General features: G+C 35.6%; 2 protein-coding genes across 2 annotated transcripts; one reads left to right on the forward strand and one right to left on the reverse strand.

The window, feature by feature from the left end:
- Nucleotides 1-861: 861 nt before the first annotated feature.
- LOC131951945 (uncharacterized) lies at nucleotides 862-6,199 on the reverse strand. The gene is made up of 2 exons (XM_059314414.1): nucleotides 6,088-6,199; nucleotides 862-2,462 (listed from the first exon to the last, which is right to left on the reverse strand). Exons 1-2 carry the CDS (start codon nucleotides 6,197-6,199, stop codon nucleotides 862-864), a joined length of 1,713 nt encoding a protein of 570 aa, XP_059170397.1.
- A 1,946-nt stretch (nucleotides 6,200-8,145) lies between these two features.
- LOC131951947 (uncharacterized) lies at nucleotides 8,146-19,210 on the forward strand. The gene is made up of 13 exons (XM_059314417.1): nucleotides 8,146-8,271; nucleotides 8,433-8,443; nucleotides 10,084-10,282; nucleotides 10,786-10,906; nucleotides 11,491-11,650; nucleotides 12,314-12,470; nucleotides 12,667-12,799; nucleotides 13,022-13,169; nucleotides 14,574-14,897; nucleotides 15,910-16,012; nucleotides 16,622-16,766; nucleotides 16,841-16,987; nucleotides 18,966-19,210. Exons 1-13 carry the CDS (start codon nucleotides 8,146-8,148, stop codon nucleotides 18,977-18,979), a joined length of 1,788 nt encoding a protein of 595 aa, XP_059170400.1. The 3' UTR covers nucleotides 18,980-19,210.
- Nucleotides 19,211-19,808: the final 598 nt, after the last annotated feature.

Genomic DNA, 19,808 nt, shown 5'->3' on the forward strand with positions numbered 1-19,808 from the left:
AATGTTAGTGGCTCTTTAGAAACCGGATAATGTTGTAAATTGGAACTTTTGGCTCTTTCGTCTCAAAAGGTTGCCGACCCCTGGTCTAGGCCTACCGGTAGGCCTACTTAATTTGATTCTGATATTGTTACAACAAATTTATAAAGGTTACGCTTTGATATTTTATAATCTCCTAAGCAGGACATAGAAACAAAAAGTCCACATGATTTTTGTTATTATTGGGAATAATGTTCAATTTATTTAGAAAATCCATCTCTCACTGGCTAATTTTAAGCGAGAGAGGCCGAGACTTACAAGCCCTATTGATTGTCTTACTGAAGTATATTGGGCAATACCGTGTTGATGTTTCTATCAACACTTCACGGTAATTTGGTCCAAAACGCAACATATTTACTTGTTTGACATCGCATGGGTTGCTTACTTGATTGACCTGCTATGGCACATACTCATAGAGTATATAAATCCATTTAATGCGTCTTTGTTGGCTACAATTGCCTTTACATTTAAGAATGCTTATAAAAGAAATTGCGTTAAATAAAAGTCTTACCTAAACTACATTCAATGATAAAACATGCTTAAACACGAAACCAGAAATGTTGATACTGTAGACTTTCGTATGCTGTCCATGGACACTGGTGCAAACATGTGAAAACCACATTCAAATGTGAATTTCAATTGTGTAAATTAAAATGTTCTTTTTAGGTGCGTAATATTGTTTATCTACTGCTTATATTTCTCTATTCTCTTTATATTCAGTTAAAAATCAATTTATAAAATGTGATGATCGACCGTGTTTGCAAAACTGGTGTATTTAAGTCTTGTCACATTGATGGTAAGTTTTCGATTAGCCGTACCATAGTACTATAGTAATATAATAATATCGCGGAATAATTCGTGAAAGTTCTGTAGAGGCTTTGTCAAGCTCTCGTAAACAGAAAATACACTAGTGATTTTTGTCTCTATGACAGATGTGTACTGGTTGTGTACTGGTTGTGTATTGGTTGTGTACTGGTTGTGTACTGGTTGTGTACTGGTTGTGTACTGGTTGTGTACTGGTTGTGTACTGGTTGTGTACTGGTTGTGTACTGGTTGTGTACTGGTTGTGTACTGGTTGTGTACTGGTTGTGTACTTGTGTACTGGTTGTGTACTGGTTTTGTACTAGTTGGTTGTGTACTGGTTGTGTACTGGTTTTGTGCTGGTTGTGTAATGGCAGTGTACTGGTTGTGTACTGGTTGTGTGCTGGTTGTGTACTGGTTGTGTACTGGTTGTGTACTGGTTGTGTACTGATTGTGTACTGGTTGTGTACTGGTTGTGTACTGGTTGTGTACTAGTTGGTTGTGTACTGGTTGTGTACTGGTTGTGTACTGGTTGTGTACTGGTTGTGTACTAGTTGGTTGTGTACTGGTTGTGTACTGGTTGTGTACTGGTTGTGTACTGGTTTTGTACTGGTTGTGTAATGGCAGTGTACTGGTTGTGTAATGGCAGTGTACTGGTTGTGTACTTGTGTGCTGGTTGTGTACCGGTTGTGTACTGGTTGTGAACCGGTTGTGTACTTTTTGTGTACTGGTTGTGTACTGGTTGTGTACTGGTTGTGTACTGGTTGTGTACTGGTTGTGTACTGGTTGTGTACTGGTTGTGTACTGGTTGTGTACTGGTTGTGTACTGGTTGTGTTCTGTTTGTGCACTGGTTGTGTACTGGTTGTGTACTGGTTGTGGTTGTGTACTGGTTGTGTACTGGTTGTGTACTGTTTGTGTACTGGTTGTGTACTGTTTGTGTACTGGTTGTGCACTGGTTGTGTACTGGTTGTGTACTGGTTGTGTACTGGTTGTGTACTTGTGTACTGGTTGTGTACTGGTTGTGTACTGGTTGTGTACTGGTTGTGTACTTGTTGTGTACTTGTGTACTGGTTGTGTACTTGTGTACTGGTTGTGTACTGGTTGTGTACTGGTTGTGTACTAGTTGGTTGTGTACTAGTTGGTTGTGTACTGTTTGTGTACTGGTTGTGTACTTGTGTACTGGTTGTGTACTGGTTGTGTGCTGGTTGTGTACCGGTTGTGTACTGGTTGTGTGCTGGTTGTGTACTGGTTGTGTACTTGTGTACTGATTGTGTACTGGTTGTGTACTGGTTGTGTACTGGTTGTGTACTGGTTGTGTACTGGTTGTGTACTGGTTGTGCACTGGTTGTGTACTGGTTGTGTACTGGTTGTGGTTGTGTTCTGGTTGTGTACTGGTTATGTACTGGTTGTGTACTGGTTGTGTACTGGTTGTGTACTGGTTGTGCACTGGTTGTGTACTGGTTGTGTACTGGTTGTGTACTGGTTGTGTACTTGTGTACTGGTTGTGTACTTGTGTACTGGTTGTGTACTGGTTGTGTTCTGGTTGTGTACTGGTTGTGTACTTGTGTATTTGTTATGTACTGGTTGTGTACTGGTTGTGTGCTGGTTGTGTACTGGTTGTGTACTGGTTATGTACTGGTAGTGTAATGGTTGTGTACTGGTTATGTACAAATTCTCTACGGGTGTAAAGTTTGATGAACATCCTTTTTTGATCAATCACCCAGGTCGTTTTTGTAATGTTAAAATCAGGCTGAAAACGGCAAAAATACATATGACAAGAGAGGGGGGGGATGTAGGAGGGAGAGCTAAAAAAAATACCCTACATGTTAGGGATGTGTATCAGGACAAGGCCGCCTGCCATGAAAATAGGCTCTGACAAGAACAGAGCCGCGTACCTGGTCAGCACAGGACTGCCTGCCTGGAACAGACGGCTAAGGTCAGCTCAGGGCCGCCTAAGGCTTTATACACTGCCAGGGAGGTTGAGGACTTGTCCAACTCAAGATGCCTGCCGGGCAGGAAGCGCGGGTTAAACCCGGGCCTGTCGAAAGGCTTTGACGATCTTCCTACCGGGACAGGGCGATGGAAGTACATGTCCGCCTGCCTGGGAGGGGCGCTGGTGACACAGAACCACCTACCTGGGGGGGAGCCCTGATGACGTAACGTCAGCTGGCTGGGATGGTGCTCTGTTCTACACGGAACCTTATCAGGGAAGTAGAGCTGCGCCTGTCTTGTAGATGGCGCTTGAAAGCGCTAAATAGCACAATGACGCTGAGATTATTTATACTAATTGGAGCGGACGTCAAGGAAAGGCTAAGTTCGTGAATTAAAATTAGAAATTGTGGGAACTTTTTAGAGTTTTGTTTAAACTAAATAGCGGGAGTAATATCTCCTACATTTTCTCGTAAATTCTTATATGGATGGCACTGTCATGCAATCAGGATATAGACATGATTCTATTGATTTTTACTTTCTCGTATATACGAACTATAGAGAAAGTCTTGTAATCGTGCAAAAAAAAAAAAAACAAATCGAGATTTTTGCAAATCTCAACGTTTTACACATACCTGAGTCGGAAAAACATAGTTTTGCAATCTTGTCCGTATGTCTCTCTCTGTGTGTGTGTAGGATTGTCTCTGAACACGATAACTTGAGTACCTTTACAGCTAGGTTGATGAAATTTCATATATAAGTATTATATCAAATTTGTATATCTGTTTCAATTTTTCAGCGATTTCCGAAAACCGGAAATGGCATTTTTTCTACTTTCAATTTTTCAAAAGCCTATAGCTTGAGTACTATTTCAGATAAATAAATGACATTTCACATGTAAGAAAAAGATCTAATTTTCTGCCCTGGGACAAATTTTGAATGATTTCCGTAGATTGGAAGTATTAATTTACGCTATTTTTGATTTCTCAAAAAACGCATGTGAATTTATAAAGTACTAATAATATTCCGCACTATTATGCACATCTTGTTTGGTGTACACTTGGTGCGCAATTCTTTTTTTTTCGAGATTCTATTATATTTTTAAAAGTTTAAGTAATTAAAAATGGATTAAACATCATGTCTATATCCCGAGGTGCCATATCCCACATAGTTAGTTATATAAGAACATTAGCGAAAGTTTAGGGGAGATCACTCCCTGTTTTTTTAAATACTGACATTCTTTAAAAATAGAATAGAGATTAGAAAAGGGAATTGCGCACCAGATGTACGTACAATAGAATCGAGTAGACAATTTAATTCCGCACCAAATGTACGTAACCAATGTGTGCATAGTAGAGCAAAACATTAATACTTTATAAATAAACTTTAATTAATTTTTGAAAAATATTATGAAATATTATGAAACATCTAATTAAATCACATTTTATGTCACAGTGTGTTATTATCGAGTCTTGACCTAAATGAAAACTTTTGAAAAAATAGGTCCAGTAAAAGTAATGTTTTCAGAAATCGGAAGTAGCGTAAAGTGATACTTTCCTTCACCGGAAATCAATTAAAAATTTGCTATAATAAATGGAATAAGATCATATACTAATTTCTGAAATTTCATTAACATAAATGAAACGGCTGTCAAGTTAAAGTTATTTTAGAACACAGTTATAGAGTAAAGTACACTTTCGGTTTATTGGAGGTAACTGAAACTTAAAAAGTGTACTTAAATGCGAAATTTTGTCCAACTAACTGGAACAGTTCTCACGGTATAGTCTTCACAAAGTAATAGAGTAAAATACCGTTCCCTGTTACCGGAAATCGATCAAAATTTGACAAAGCATGCGCATTTGGAATACTACTTACATGTGAAATATTTCTTCATCTTAAAGTAAACGATACTCAAGGTAATGGCTTTTCAGAAACCGGAAATTGAGTAAGTGAAAGCACAACCCAGTTATTGGTTAAACGAGTATGTATATGTGTTAAAGTGGTTTTTTTTTTAAAGCACCATTACGAACCTTACAGAATTTGTAGCATGTGAAACAGCGTTCACTTGTTTCATTTACCTTTATGCGTATGAAGGGATAATTGGGTCAGCACTGTTCCCAGTCTAGTATTGTCATGCATTTATCATTAACATAATACGTAAAATCACATATTATGTAATACACTGTATTAAACTAAAACTTTGATACTAGGTCTATTTTTTTCTTTAACTTCCAATGTTATTGTCTTCTAACTATATATTGTATAGTGCTTAGTTAAATAATTATCGTGTAGCATTATTTATTCTCTACGCATGTGAATAAATATGAAAGGGGAGAAAACCGTTAACACTAATACAAGCACACATTTTAAATTAATAACTTCCCTTTTAATTTTTGTTACAAGTTGCTTCATATTTATTAGGTTTGGCCTAAAAAACGATGGCACTCATTTGCGTTTTCACAAAAATTGTTAATTCAACGAAATGTATACACTGATGACCTATGTTTCAAACAGAGTTTCTTCAAGGCATCTCTTCGGTATAGCCCCCCCCCCCCCCCTCCGCCCTCAAAGAAAGTCTACCGCCCCCCACCCCACGAACGAAATGGAATTTATATAGAAAATAAGGCCCTGGAAAATTCGGAGCTCGTCCTTCAGGAATGTTCTTTATATAGCCAGGCGCGAGTCAGACACTGGCCCCTGCTCACCCCACTCAGGGAAAAATTATATGGGACACCTGCTGAGCTGGAGACCACAGTGCGGTTTATTCACGAAGTCGGACTTGTTGTCTAAATCATCCACCATATTCTTAATTAAGAACGAAGAAGAAGATCCCATTTTCCTACTAACATTCAGGTTGTTCGTCTGAGCTGTGATGGTAAAACCATCTTGTGCAACCACCACCCCCTCAGGGGCTATAGTATTCTTCCTTCCTCTTCCCCCCCCCCCCCCCCCGCTTCCCCATTGGGCTACATGTCAGTGGGTGTGCGCAGGAAGTGCGACACGAGAACCCGTGAACGAGGTTACAGGATCGAGACGCTGAGCGCAACACAGATCGCCTCCTACCTGGTTAACGACCCCAGCGGTGTATGAAATGTACCAGAAGTTTATCATCGTAGAAAGATTGATGACAGCTTTCTATGTACTCTTCATGGCTATACCTACATGTTAAAGCGGAGACTTAACGAACCACACTGGGTATCGGATTCAGCAATTAGTATATTATTGTTTCATTGTTTATACATTAACATTTGTTCCATGTACGCTTCCTGGCGACCCTTGCAGGTTAAAGCGGAGACTTTAACGATACAGCCTACACCTACATGCTAATGTTGAGACGATAAGACGACGGAGACTGCGATGTGGTGTGCTGAGGCGGCTGAGCAAAAATATTGTGTCAATAACTGCGGCCTGTGTCGGGACCACTAAAACCATGTGTCGGGACCACTCAACCCCTGTGTCGGGACCACTCAACCCCTGTGTCGGGACTACTCAACCCCTGTGTCGGGACCACTCAACCCCTGTGTCGGGACCACTCAAACCCTGTGTCGGGACCACTCAAACCCTGTGTCGGGACCACTCAAACCCTGTGTCGGGACCACTCAAGCCCTGTGTCGGGACCACTCAAACCCTGTGTCGGACCACTCAACCCCTGTGTCGGGACCACAACCCCTGTGTCGGGACCACTCAAGCCCTTTGTCGGGACCGCTCAAGCCCTGTGTCGGGACCGCTCAAGCCCTGTGTCTGGACCCTTGTGTCTGACCAATTAAGCCCTGTGTCGGGACCACTCAAGCCCTGTGTCGGGACCACTCAAGATGAGCGTTCGCTAACAATCAAATCCTATATGTTATAACGCAAGTTATACGTCATAGATGTCAAGTAGAAGAAAGCAGAAACCGAGCATAACGTAGTTTGGTTATAAAGTTTCAAAAAGACATAAACATCATTACAGCATGGAAGAAGAAATATGATTATTAAAATATAGATTTGAACTAATAAAATACTAGTCAAGTATTTAACGTCGCTACGAGTTATCTAATTCAGCTAAATTAAAACAATAAATACATTTTTGATTAATGGTAAAATATATCTATTTTACTAGGAAGCAAATAGTTTGCACACAAATATAATAACAAAAAAGTTTTCTTATTTGTATTTATTACTTTCATTTTCTATATTAATTTTTTTTTAGGATTTTGCTATCGTAGTATTAGGTTCTACCCCTTGCTATATATTATTGAACGAAAAGGGAAGTAACTAGCATATTTATTTTCTTATTCAGCGTAAAACAAATAGTTTTCGAAATCGCAGGTTGTTTAAAACTAATCAAACACAAGCGTAAAAAATTAGGGTATCATCTATCAAAGACGTTACGCTTTTAGGAAGTTGTTTACCCCCATCCCCACCATCAGTCACCTTCACAAAATGCAGAACTACACCCCCCCCCCCCCACACACACATGACGTCTAATTTGAGCCCACAAACTTTATTTTTTTTTAACAAAATAAATCGATCTCTTACTGAAAATATATTCTATTACAATTTACAATTCTTACTCATTAAAATCTCACTAAATCTAAACTCGACGTTGTAATTTGATTGCTTCCTTCAATAATATTAAGTTGAAGAATCTACCGAATACAAAAAAAAAAGTAAAATGTAAACTATATGTGGGTAGGTGTAACGCCACTGGTTCTGTTTAGCTCTGTACCTGTATGATAAAAATTATGTTCTTTATTTAACTAAATAAATCAATGACATTTTTTCGAAGATAAGGTGCTTATAATAAAAACTATGACAACCTCAAACAAACATTTTCGTTTCCCTTCTAGCCTAATGCATTTAGCGCATTATCCTCAATGATAGTTATAATTCAATACATTAGAGAGAGAGCGAAAGTAAGTTAGTGTAAGCGCCACTGGTTAGTGGTTAGTTCTGTATTCTTTTTGTACTGGTTCTGTACTGGTTCTGTTCATGCTATGCACACACACATCCAACTGTTATATATATATATATATATATATATATATATATATATATATATATATATATATATATATATACATACATACATATATATATATATACATATATATATATATATATATATACATATATAATCATATATTAATCTTAGCACTTTTATACAACATAGTTCTATTTAATATTGTATTGAAAACGAAACAACTTATCTCCCATACATGCGTGTGTTGTTTAATTACTGTCCCATGCCCGCCTTTGTTGATCAATCACCCGAATTGTTTTTGTATCGTTAAAGTCAGGCTAACAATGGCAAGTACGTCTCACCACAGGTAACTTGGGGCAGGTGTGTTGTTTGTTTAGGATAGGTGAAAGCCTCGTTCAGGTAAGTCAAAGACAACATGGCTGCAAGGCAGGTGGTCTTAACGTTAGCTCTACTGGTGACTAGTGGGTGGGTGACCACTGGTCAAGATGATACGACGTGGGAATCAGCTTTTGATGCTTTGGACGATTTAGGATGTCGTCAGGTAAAAAAAAATTTCTGATTGATTTTCAGAGGCCTTAAAAATATTTTCACTCTTTTTGTATGGAGAGTAATAAGATGTGAATACATATTTTAGAAACAGAGTTACGAAAATTGAATGTGAAATTTGTAACTGGTTTAATATTTTATGAAATTAATATACAGAACACTAGAAGGTTATTATATATTTATAGAAAATCTTTTTAGTGCATATATTAGTGCTTTTTATTTTAATTTTTTTTAATAAACTTTCTTAAAACAAAGTTAACTGGTAGAATAAAAGACTTTAAATTACACTACTAAATTACAATGATCATAGCATATAATGAGTAGAGTACATTGAAATGACTCGAAACCTGGATACGGTAAGTACACGCTCAATAACTGAAACGGTACCACAAAGAGGAGTAACTCTCCATGTAAAAAACACATAATGGTGGAGTGTAAGGGAAAACATTTCAGATTTTCTCCCCTTTATGTGCACGCTCAACAGTGTGTGTGTGTGGCAGACAGGATCTGACAGGACCAAATTTTACCTACGGCATGCCGTGTTTCTTCCAGACTTTTTTCTCCGGGGGGGGGGGGGGGACGCTTGATATATCCGGGGGGGATGAAGCACTGATCAACGTATATATTTTCTATATAAATTCCATTACGTTTGGTGGGGGTGGGGGGAGGGGTGGCGGTAGACTTTCTTCCCCCACGAAGTAATACCAGGGAGAATATCTGCCGGCATGTTTCCCGGGGGTGTAGCTTCCACCCCCCTCTCCCTTCCCCGGGTGACATCCAACACCTCGACCCTAACAAAAAAAATCTACAGAGAGAATCTATATATATAATTCTCTTCTGGGAGCCGTTAAAAAAAAAAGATGCAAGCGCGCCTTACAGTCCCCTCTCTTCCTCTCTATCGCTACCACCCCCCACCCCCTCACATGGTCTGGTGAGCTGTGGTTCACGCTGTTTACATTTTACAATCATAGAGACGGGTTTGGTGACGGCTATTAGGGGCAGATAATTTAGTTTGAAACGATTTTAAACTTAGAGGAGGTAACTAGAGGAGGCTGATTTCACGTGGAGGGGGGGGGGGGAGGGGGGGGGGGTTAGTGTTTTTAAGCAAATATTTTCAGTGGCAGCATTGGTACTGTCGAAATCACAAATTATAAATTACTGAAAAGTAGAAAAAAAAACTAAATATCGGCGTATGATTCGCAGCGGGTCGGCTCGTTTTATTTATTTAATCTTTTCACAAACACAGATCAGACGTGATTTCATTGTACAACATTTAGCTCAACGGTTTCCCTTTTGTCTAGTCTTTGAGCGCACTCGCTTTTACCAACATAGACATTGGATCGATATGTGCTTTCCTTGTTTTTAGTATCACAAAATTTACCTTACTTAGTTACCAATTGCATTAGGCCTTCTTCGTTCTTCTTCTTAATTATTAGTAAAGAGGGGATCGTGATTTTTCTGCCAGTGGGTTTGAACTCGAGACTTTGTTCGAATTTATCAACTATGAGCTTTTTGCCGACTCGACCACGCCACCAACACAATTAAGCGTTACGTGTCAACTGGTTATGCGCCATTGAGTCCATTGACTCCGATTTCAGCCTGCTTTTCTTTGTAAATATATCATCATTTGAAACTTGTAGAATTTAAATTATAAAACTATAATAATTATAATTATAAAACTAATTGTAAAACAAAGAGATAATTCAAAGTGTATTACATTTTGGAAAGAAATTTTTAGATATTTAGGTGAACATTCATACTAGTAAGAAAAAAAAGTGAAGTACATTATTCCATACATAATCACTAGGTACCTGTTCTTCAGCAAGATGATGGAAGTTCTGAGAAACGCTCCACAGGAAGATGAAGAATACAATTACACTTCACAGATACAAGAAATCCTTACAGGCGAGCAAGTCACCTTTCTGATCCCAACTGACGAGGCAATGAACATGATCCCATCGGAGAAACTCAGTGAGCTACAGGGAAATTCTAGGCTGATGCTGGAGGTATTATCTTTGGATAAATGCGACTCACGTTATATATATATATATATATATATATACATATATATATATATATATATATATATATATATATATATATATATATATATATATATACTTGAAGTGAAACGTGTGTAAAAGATGAATCCCTGGCGAACGGAAGTGAATGCATGAGCGATCAATCGCTGTATTTTGCTCATTGACTGCAGTGAGTGAATCTGGGGGCTATATAATCGGAGTAGATCAAACGGAAGCCGTGTGTGTTGACGGTTAAGACTTGGAATGTTTTAATTAGTGAAGGAAGTGTAATCTTTGCTGTTGTAAATAAAGTAATAGAGTGAACAGCAGTTTATCGAAATAACTTTATGTATTTACATATATATATATATATATATATATATATATATATATATATATATATATATATATATATATATATATATATATATAAAATCTAACCTGTATAGACTATTAAGATTTATAGGAGCACTGTCTTATGTTAACAGATCATCACCCTCCACATCATCCCCAACCAAGTCCTGTACACATCACTAGTTAACCACAATGAGAGATTCAACACACAGTTAAATTCAGGGGCTGTTATCTTCAGGAACTACAGAGAAGGAAGTATGGCTGTTTCTAATGCTGTTTCCAATTTCTAAACTTCTATACACACACACACACACACACACACACATATATATATATATATATATATATATATATATATATATATATATATATACACGGATTATTATTAAGGTGCACGTTTCATCGTTTTCATCATTTATTATTACATTATTTAAATTTAATTCACAAATTTTCCTAAAACGTAAATATATTACGATATATTGAGATTTGTATGCATTTTTTTCTGATATAATGTGAAAGTTTGTTATTGATGTTAAACCACAATGTGCTTTCAAAAAAACGTAGTTCACTTTTCGAACTCGATGGTCCTTGGGAGCAACCGAAGTAGAGTTCTCCTGTTTCTGCGACCTCGGCATATGAAGTGACAGTGTATTCTTAAATATGTCCAGCCGCCTTTACTTTTCTTATCTTGAGTTAGGTACTTTTTAGAGCTGAGTGGACTCAAGGACGTTCTACTGTATTCATCTTGCATTCGAACTCGAGACTTAAAATTAGCACTCTAGCGCTCTACCCCTAGACCATGCCGTCTAATCCTTGTTAAATCTTGCCATTATCCCCAGTGTACGTTACGGGTGCACTAAAAGGTGGTGGAACTGTAACAGCCAAACTGAACCCAGGCAACAGAACTGTTCTCAATGGTGTTGTCCATCAGATTGATGCCATGCTGGGATTTGTTTACAAGACTGCTATTGAGGAGATTCAGATTGATCCTAACACTCAGTAAGGTTTTTGAACATTTATTCGTCTCCGTATACGTGATATTTAGTTAAATGAGATAAAAAAATAAAACTTATTAATATAAAAAAACAACGTAAACCGATAAATGTTTCCTATTCATGCTATATATATATATATATATATATATATATATATATATATATATATATATACATATATATATACATATATATATATATATATATATATATATATATATATATATATATATATATATATATATATATATATATATATACTTTTTACTTTTCTTTATGTATGTACTTTGGATGCATTGGAAACAGTGTAGAAGCGAGGTCGGGTTTCACCCAGTGCGGCACTTAATGGTGTCACCCCCACAGAGGCGTAGCGACCCTTCCCGGGGACAAAGATTCAAATTTCCGATTTGCACCCCCCTTCCCTCAAGCTTTCGATTTGCACCCACCCACCCCCCCCCCCTAAAACCTTCGATTTGCACCTCCCCCCCTCAAACATTCGATATCCACCCCCTCCCCTCAAGTTTTTCTCTATATATTTTGCTATTTTTTGCCTTGGTGTCACCCCCCTAAATGGTGTCACCCGGTGCGGTTCGCACCCCCTGCCGCCCCCCCCCCCCCTCGCTACGCGTCAGATTGGAAATGAAAAGAAATGCCTATATATTCTTAGAAACTTTGCACAGCTGATTAATGCAACAAGTCAAGATCTACAGGACCACTTGAATGCCACCAGTGGCGTTATTGTACTTGCCCCAACAAACGCAGCCATGAATGCCATAAGGGCGATCTACCCAAACTATACTGAAAACCAGTCTTTGGTTGATATGGTATATGGTTTATTTATGGCTTTATTTCATCTATTTGTATTTAAGTAGGCTACTATACTTTATAATAACAATGATAAGCCAATAATATACATAAAAATGTAGCGTTAAAAATTAATTAAAAGTCTACACCTTAATTGTGAGGATTGCATTTAATTAATAATAAATTTTGTTTCGTTTTTTTTAAAAATACGTTTAGATTTTCGAGATGAGTGTTTTAGAACAAGGCCATTCCATTAATTTAATAGACCATAACAGGGACTATGAATCCTTTAAAACCGCAACTTCAAGATATAATGGAAGTCTTATCAAGGTTTACCAGGAAGGAAATGGTACTGTCAAAATACAACTTTCCGATATTATTTGCAAAAAAAAAAAAAAAAAAAAAAAAAAAAAAAAAAAAAATAAATTGTATTGTTTTTTTTTGTCATAGAATTTTTAAAATGTTTTAATAATGTGTCAATCATTAATATAAATATATCATGTTTTAATCGCTTACACTTATATTTTGTAATTATCTTATTGTTAATTTTCACACTCGTTTTGTGATTCAGATCTATGGGTAGAAGGAGGATATGTAAAGGCCAGAGTTATCAAACCTGACATAGGTGTCACTAATGGAGCGGTCCATCAGATTGATGCAGTTTTTGGGATCCCCACTCGGGATATTCCATACACTGTCTTCTGTGAGGACTGGCTCGTGTGAGTACATTGTTTTTATTTAAATGGAATAAAATATAGGTGTGATTAGGTTATATTATTTTAGAATTTATTCTATGTAGAAAAACATGTTTACATGTGAAAAATTATTACTTCTTTAACACCCGAGAATCTATCATCTATTTTTAGAATAAATTAGTTCGGATGATTTTCAGAACTGAAGTCTTATCCATCTTGATTGTTAGATTTCACAGCTTGAGTTGACTGTTTGGAAGTTGTCAGTAAAGTGAAACTTAATTGTGTGGTTTTAAATTCATGACACCACACATTAAAATAATGCAAGTTGCATTTGTTGCATATTGATAGCTTGCAAGTAAAAATAATCGACATTGTTTAATTTACAAAACGTAATTAGATACATCATAAAATATGAACAAGGTATATCATAAAAGATGAACGCGATACGTTATTAAGTATGAAAATATAAACCAGGTGCATCATTAAATATAAACAATTTCTGAAATGTTTTGATACGGTATTATCTTACTTTTAAAAGAATAAATACATTTCTATTTATGGTATATATAATTTTTAGTAATTCAGTATTGACTTTAAAAAAAATTATTAACTCGCAGGTTTAAAAAAATGGCTTTAAATATAATAATCAACCCATATAGAATATGTTTTCATGTAAATATCAGAATAAAATTCTTACTTAATAAACCGGGAGTGATCTCCCCTAAACTTTCTCGAATATTCTTATATAAAATAACAGGGGATGGAAACTCGGGCTATAGACATGATTTTTAATCCATTTTAAATACTTAAAGTTTTAAAAATAGAATAAAATCTCGTAGACAAATTAATTGCACACCAAGTGAACGCAAATAAAAAAAGCGCATAATAGTGCGCAATATTATTAGTACTTTTAAAATTTACATTAGTTTTTTGAGAAATCGGAAGTAGCGTAAATTACTACTTCCAGTCAACGGAAATTACTCAAAATTCAACAGAAGGTAGAGAATTAGATCTTTTACTTACATGTGAAATTTCATTTATCTATCTGAAATAGTACTCAAGTTATAGGCTTTTAAAAAATTCAAAGTAGGAAAAGTACCACTTCCGGTTATCGGAAATCGCTCAAAAGTTGATACGGATCTACGATTTTGATAAAATACTTATATATGAAATTTCATCAACCTAGCTGTAACGGTACTCAAGTTATCGTGTTTACACACGGACAGACACACACACAGACACACACACAGACAGACATACGGACAAGATTGCAAAATTATGTTTTTCCGTATCAGTGAGGTGTAAAACGTCGAGATTTGTAAAAATCTCGATTTTTTTTTTTGCACGATTACAATACTTTCTCTATACTACGTATATACGAGAAAGTAAAAAGGTAGATTTTTAATAAATTGTTTTTTTTTCCCGTAGATCGACATACACCCAGCTCAAGTACGTAGGTCTGGACGCCTACATGAGAGATCCAACTCTGACCAGAAACCAGGACTGTGTGTTTAGTGCCAGTGCTGCCGCTGGTCAAGTCCCTCCTGCTGCTGGCACCTGGCAAACTAACACTGGACAAGCCAATCAGAATCAAACTAACACTGGACAAGCCAATCAGAATCAAACTAACACTGGACAAGCCAATCAGAACCAAACTAACACTGGACAAGCCAATCAGAACCAAACTAACACTGGACAAGCCAATCAGAATCAAAATTTCTATGGAGGCTTGTGTGGCGATGGTCTAGATAGGTTTTCATTTCTATTTCAACAAAATTTTGTCTTTTGTAGTTTTGCATGTGTAAACGCTTAGCGTTAGGGGCACATAATTTAATTTATCAAACAATGAAACGTAATTTTTTTTAAAATTATATTTTTAAAAACATTATGCACGGAGTTATAATTAATGGAGCCATTGTCGTAGGGAGACCATACAATTAGAAAATCTTCCAGGCATCTCTTGGGGGAGGGGGGGGGGGGAAACGTTTGCCGCCCCCCCCCCCCCCACACTAATTAAATATTATTTACATAGAAATTATATTCTTTTCACCATTCCCAGTAAAACTTAGCCCGCGATCCTAAAAATGTATAAAGTGACCACCCCTCCCGATCTCATAAAACCCCTCCCGCCTATACTCATGCAATCTAATAGATAAAAAAAAATCTCATAAATCACACAGCTTCTCCCAGAGGATCTCGGCTTAATTACAAATTTGCAACCTAACACATCAAGTAAACGTTTCGAATTACGTAGAAATCTTTTGTACAAAAAAATATGATTATCCAGAAGAAAGAGAAGCATTATTCATGACAGAGGCGTAGCGAGGGGGGGTGCGGGGGGTGCGGACCGCACCGGGTGACACCATTTAGGGGGGTGACACCAAGGCAAAAAATAGCAAAATATATAGAAAAAAAGTTGGGGGGTGCAAATCGAAAGTTTGAGGGGGGGGGGGGGGGTTCAAATCGAAAGTCTGAGGGGGGGGGTATAAATCGAAAGTTTGAGGGGGGATGCAAATCGAAAATTTGAAAGTTTGTCCCCGGGAAGGGTCACTACGCCTCTGGGGGGGGGGGGGGGTGACACCCATTAAGTGCCGCACCGGGTGACACCCGACCTCGCTACGCCACTGATTCATGATACTAGAAAAATAATAAAATGGTTAAAACAAATTCAGAGGTTTGTTTTAACAAGCTACTTTCTTCAATATTCAAATTTTATTTTACTCATGAATAAAATCTTTTGCCATAATTTCTTTTCCTACCCCAGATGCGAGTTTACCTTCTTTGTACCTAATGGAACAGCCATTGACAACTTTGCCCTGACTGCTTATGGACGGCAAATGATGAACGATCTGCACAAATGGAGATGGGTTGGTTTCAGGTTTAATAGTTAAGAGAAAAATTACACAGATACAATTTCTTTCACTTGGTTTCATTTATTTTTAATTGAAACCAACATTTATTTCTGTTCAATGTAAACTTTACAAAACATATTACATAAAAGATAAATACTTACTGTCGTTTTGAAGTAATTAGTAATACTATTGCAATGTTAGGGTTTAACCTAGTACAAAGTGTGAATAATTTGCTTTTTTTAATTGTAGATCTAATGTATAATGCACAAACACGAAAACACACAATCATATATATATATATATATATATATATATATATATATATATATATATATATATATATATATATATATATATATATATATATATATATGTATATATATATATATATATATATATATATATATATATATATTGATATATTCATTGATAAACACAAAGCCCTTTGTATCTATTAGCAATAATAGACAAACGCTTCCACTTCCACTAATTCCATTATTCAATTAAATTTTGTAACTCTAAGAAAAACTTCTTTTATAAACTGTATAGAAAAACAATGATTCATACTATTTAAAATAAGTGATTCGGGTCTTTAAATTTGCATTGATGTTCATTATTTTTTAGCTCCTAAGAAGATTAATCACATTCAGAGAGAAGATATACATTGACCAGCTGGCCTTTGGTGCAACTAGGAGTTATTATGCTGACAATGGTGAAGAGATCATCATACAGACAGACTCCAGGTCCAATATACCCAGTGGACAAAGAAGTGAGTAAACTTTTATAGTATTCCACTGTAGTTTGTTTAACTTTATATTATTCCACTCAACTTTTCTGACACAGCAACCTACATCATGTTTGGAGGTGTCAGAGCGCAAGTTGCACACTCAGATATAGGGGCCACCAATGGTGTCATACATATTATAAGCTCTCTACTTTTTATACCAGAGGATTTGGACAGGTTCGCCAATAAAAGTGATCAAAATAAATGTAAGTATAGGACACACCTGGTACACTGCAACACTTGTCATTTCTCCGTTTGTAAATGTTTATGTATATAATATTTATATGTATATATATATATATATATATATATATATATATATATATATATATATATATATATATATATATATATATATCATTCCCTCAGTATTGTGTTGTTCAATATATATATATATATATATATATATATATATATATATATATATATATATATATATATATATCATCCCCTCAGTATTGTGTTGTTCAATATATATATATATATATATATATATATATATATATATATATATATATATATATATATATATATATATATATATATATATATATATATATATATATATATATATATATGTGTGTGTGTGTGTGTGTTTGTGTGTGTATTTGTGTGTGTTTTTTGTTTGTTTGTGTGTGTGTAAATTTTCTTAAATTAGCTTACTTTTCATTAAAATTCAAATCATACCCTTCTACCCATGTCGATTTCGTTCACATTTCTTTTTCCATTGCTCGGTTTATTTTCGTTTCTAATTTTTGGATGGAACACATTTTGGTAAGTTTTTCAATTCATACTTAACTTCCACAGAATAAACAATATCTATCAACGTAAAAATCATGCTGTATTAAAAATTTTAAACATAGATTATAAACTAAAAATACGAAATTTTTAAAATATTTATAAATTGTATGTAAATTAATTTAATATACTTACTTGATCAAACCTTCTAAATAGTATATTGTGGCAACACAAATACTTCATGAAACTTAGGCTATTCCGTTTATTCATTTATAACTGTTCTTCCTTTCACAGAAGTAGCGAACTTTTTTGTAATCCATAATGTTCAGATAATCTCAGTTCAGATAAGTAATGTATTTCCATGTGAACACGTTACTGTTTTTATCTGTAGACACACATTTCTTTATTACATTTTTTTAAACTTAGAAAAAAATTACACTTTTGTAGAGAACGTTTACAAAATGACTTTTCACCCAAAGTGTATAAAATTGTACACGCGAATTACTTCATCACAACCAGATTGTTCTATTCCAGTTATTCAAAATGCCCATAACAGATCTTACCTTTTTTGTTTTCGTTACCCTTTCAATGAAACACTTGTAACAGTGATGAGATATACTGATACTAGTATTACAACCATGATACATATGTGAATTTATTACACAGTGGTGTATAAATCTCGAAAAAAAAATGAAAATAAAAAAACTGAGTCAGATACAACTATCGTATGATACATTTCAGTAAAGTTGTTTTACAAAATATATGTTACAAAACAAGTTAACTCAACATCAGAGGCGTAGCGAGGGGGGGGGGCGGGTGTGGACCGCACCGGGTGACACCATTTAGGGGATGACACCAAGGCATAAAAATAGCAAAATATATAGAGAAAAATTATAATTCCACTTAATTAAGTGAGTAATTCGATTGTTAAATAGTCTTTTAAGAGGTGCAAATTAAAAGTTTGAGGAGGGGGGGGGGGGTGCAAATCAAAAGTTTGATGGGAGGTGACACCAATAAGTGCCGCACCGGGTGACACCCGACCTCGCTACGCCACTGATCTACATGAAGCTAACCCATTGACGTTCATGTTCGAAATGGTAGCTTTTTTTTACATTACTTTTTTACATAGAAATATAGTAGTAAAAATATCATTACGTTTAATACCCTAACTCGATAGTATTAATAATATATGAATTTAAATTATTGTGTTTTAAAATTATATGCAGATATGAGACACCCATGGAAAACTTCAACTTAAAAAGGTTAATAAACATATCACTCTTTAGGTGTAAATTGCACTTCCTGCTCAAGTTCTCTAGGCTATATTGCCATAAGCAAATTTGTCTCTAACTGCATCTCACTCTAAGTATTCACTCAATTCATACTTTTTAAAAATCATAGTTAAATGTTAGTTGTTCATGAATTTTTGTTTTATTTGACGTTTAGTTGAACGCTGCTGACCACACTAACCCTCCATTTGCCGAGGTCACAAAACAGGCGAACTCTACTTCACTTGCCTCATGGTACGTCATGTTCGATCGTAAATTGTACTTGATAACAATTATTAAACTATTTGGTATAAGCTACTCGACACAATGATGAGATAAGAAAAAGTTAATATTCTACTTGTATTCTTCTTCTAAGTGTTACTAATTTTATCTGTATAAAAATGACTATAATTAGAGGCTGATAACAGGAAAAAAAATGTGTAAATCGATATTTTGGTATTTCAAAATGTTTTGGTTTATCTTCTTATCAATGCTACTCAAATAATTGTAACATATGCCTTTGGAATACAGTTTAGTAAATAATGTAAATCTACTTTACATTTTCAAAATAATACGTATTAAATTAAATTATTAAGCAGCACCACATGAAATCGATGACCAGAGCTTCGATTGAACAAGTACAGATTGCTACACTTGATTGCATCGACGTTAGTTCGGACACAAGCGCAGTCTTACATAGGCAACACAGCTTTCGACGCTTTGGTCTGACTAGATTGTAGTTAAGCCAGGTAGGATTCTGTTATGTCCATATCTCATTATAGGGACGGGAGAGTCTAGCGGTATCGAGTTCAAATCCGGATGAAGCTAAAAGAACGTCTATCCAGCTCTGATGGGTACCTTACTTACGATAAGGGAAGGTAAAGTCAGATAAGCGTAGAGCTTACCACGCTATCTCTTCATATGCAATGAGTAACTTATGTTTTAGAATTGAGTAAAGTGTACAAGTAGTTGAATTTAGCAAAGATTTATGGCTTTACTGTTTTTGTTTTAAATTTAAACC

The sequence above is a fragment of the Physella acuta genome, unplaced genomic scaffold, assembly GCF_028476545.2.
Source record: "Physella acuta isolate Inbredline_101_S28 unplaced genomic scaffold, ASM2847654v3 ptg000840l, whole genome shotgun sequence".
Taxonomy (NCBI): domain Eukaryota; kingdom Metazoa; phylum Mollusca; class Gastropoda; family Physidae; genus Physella; species Physella acuta.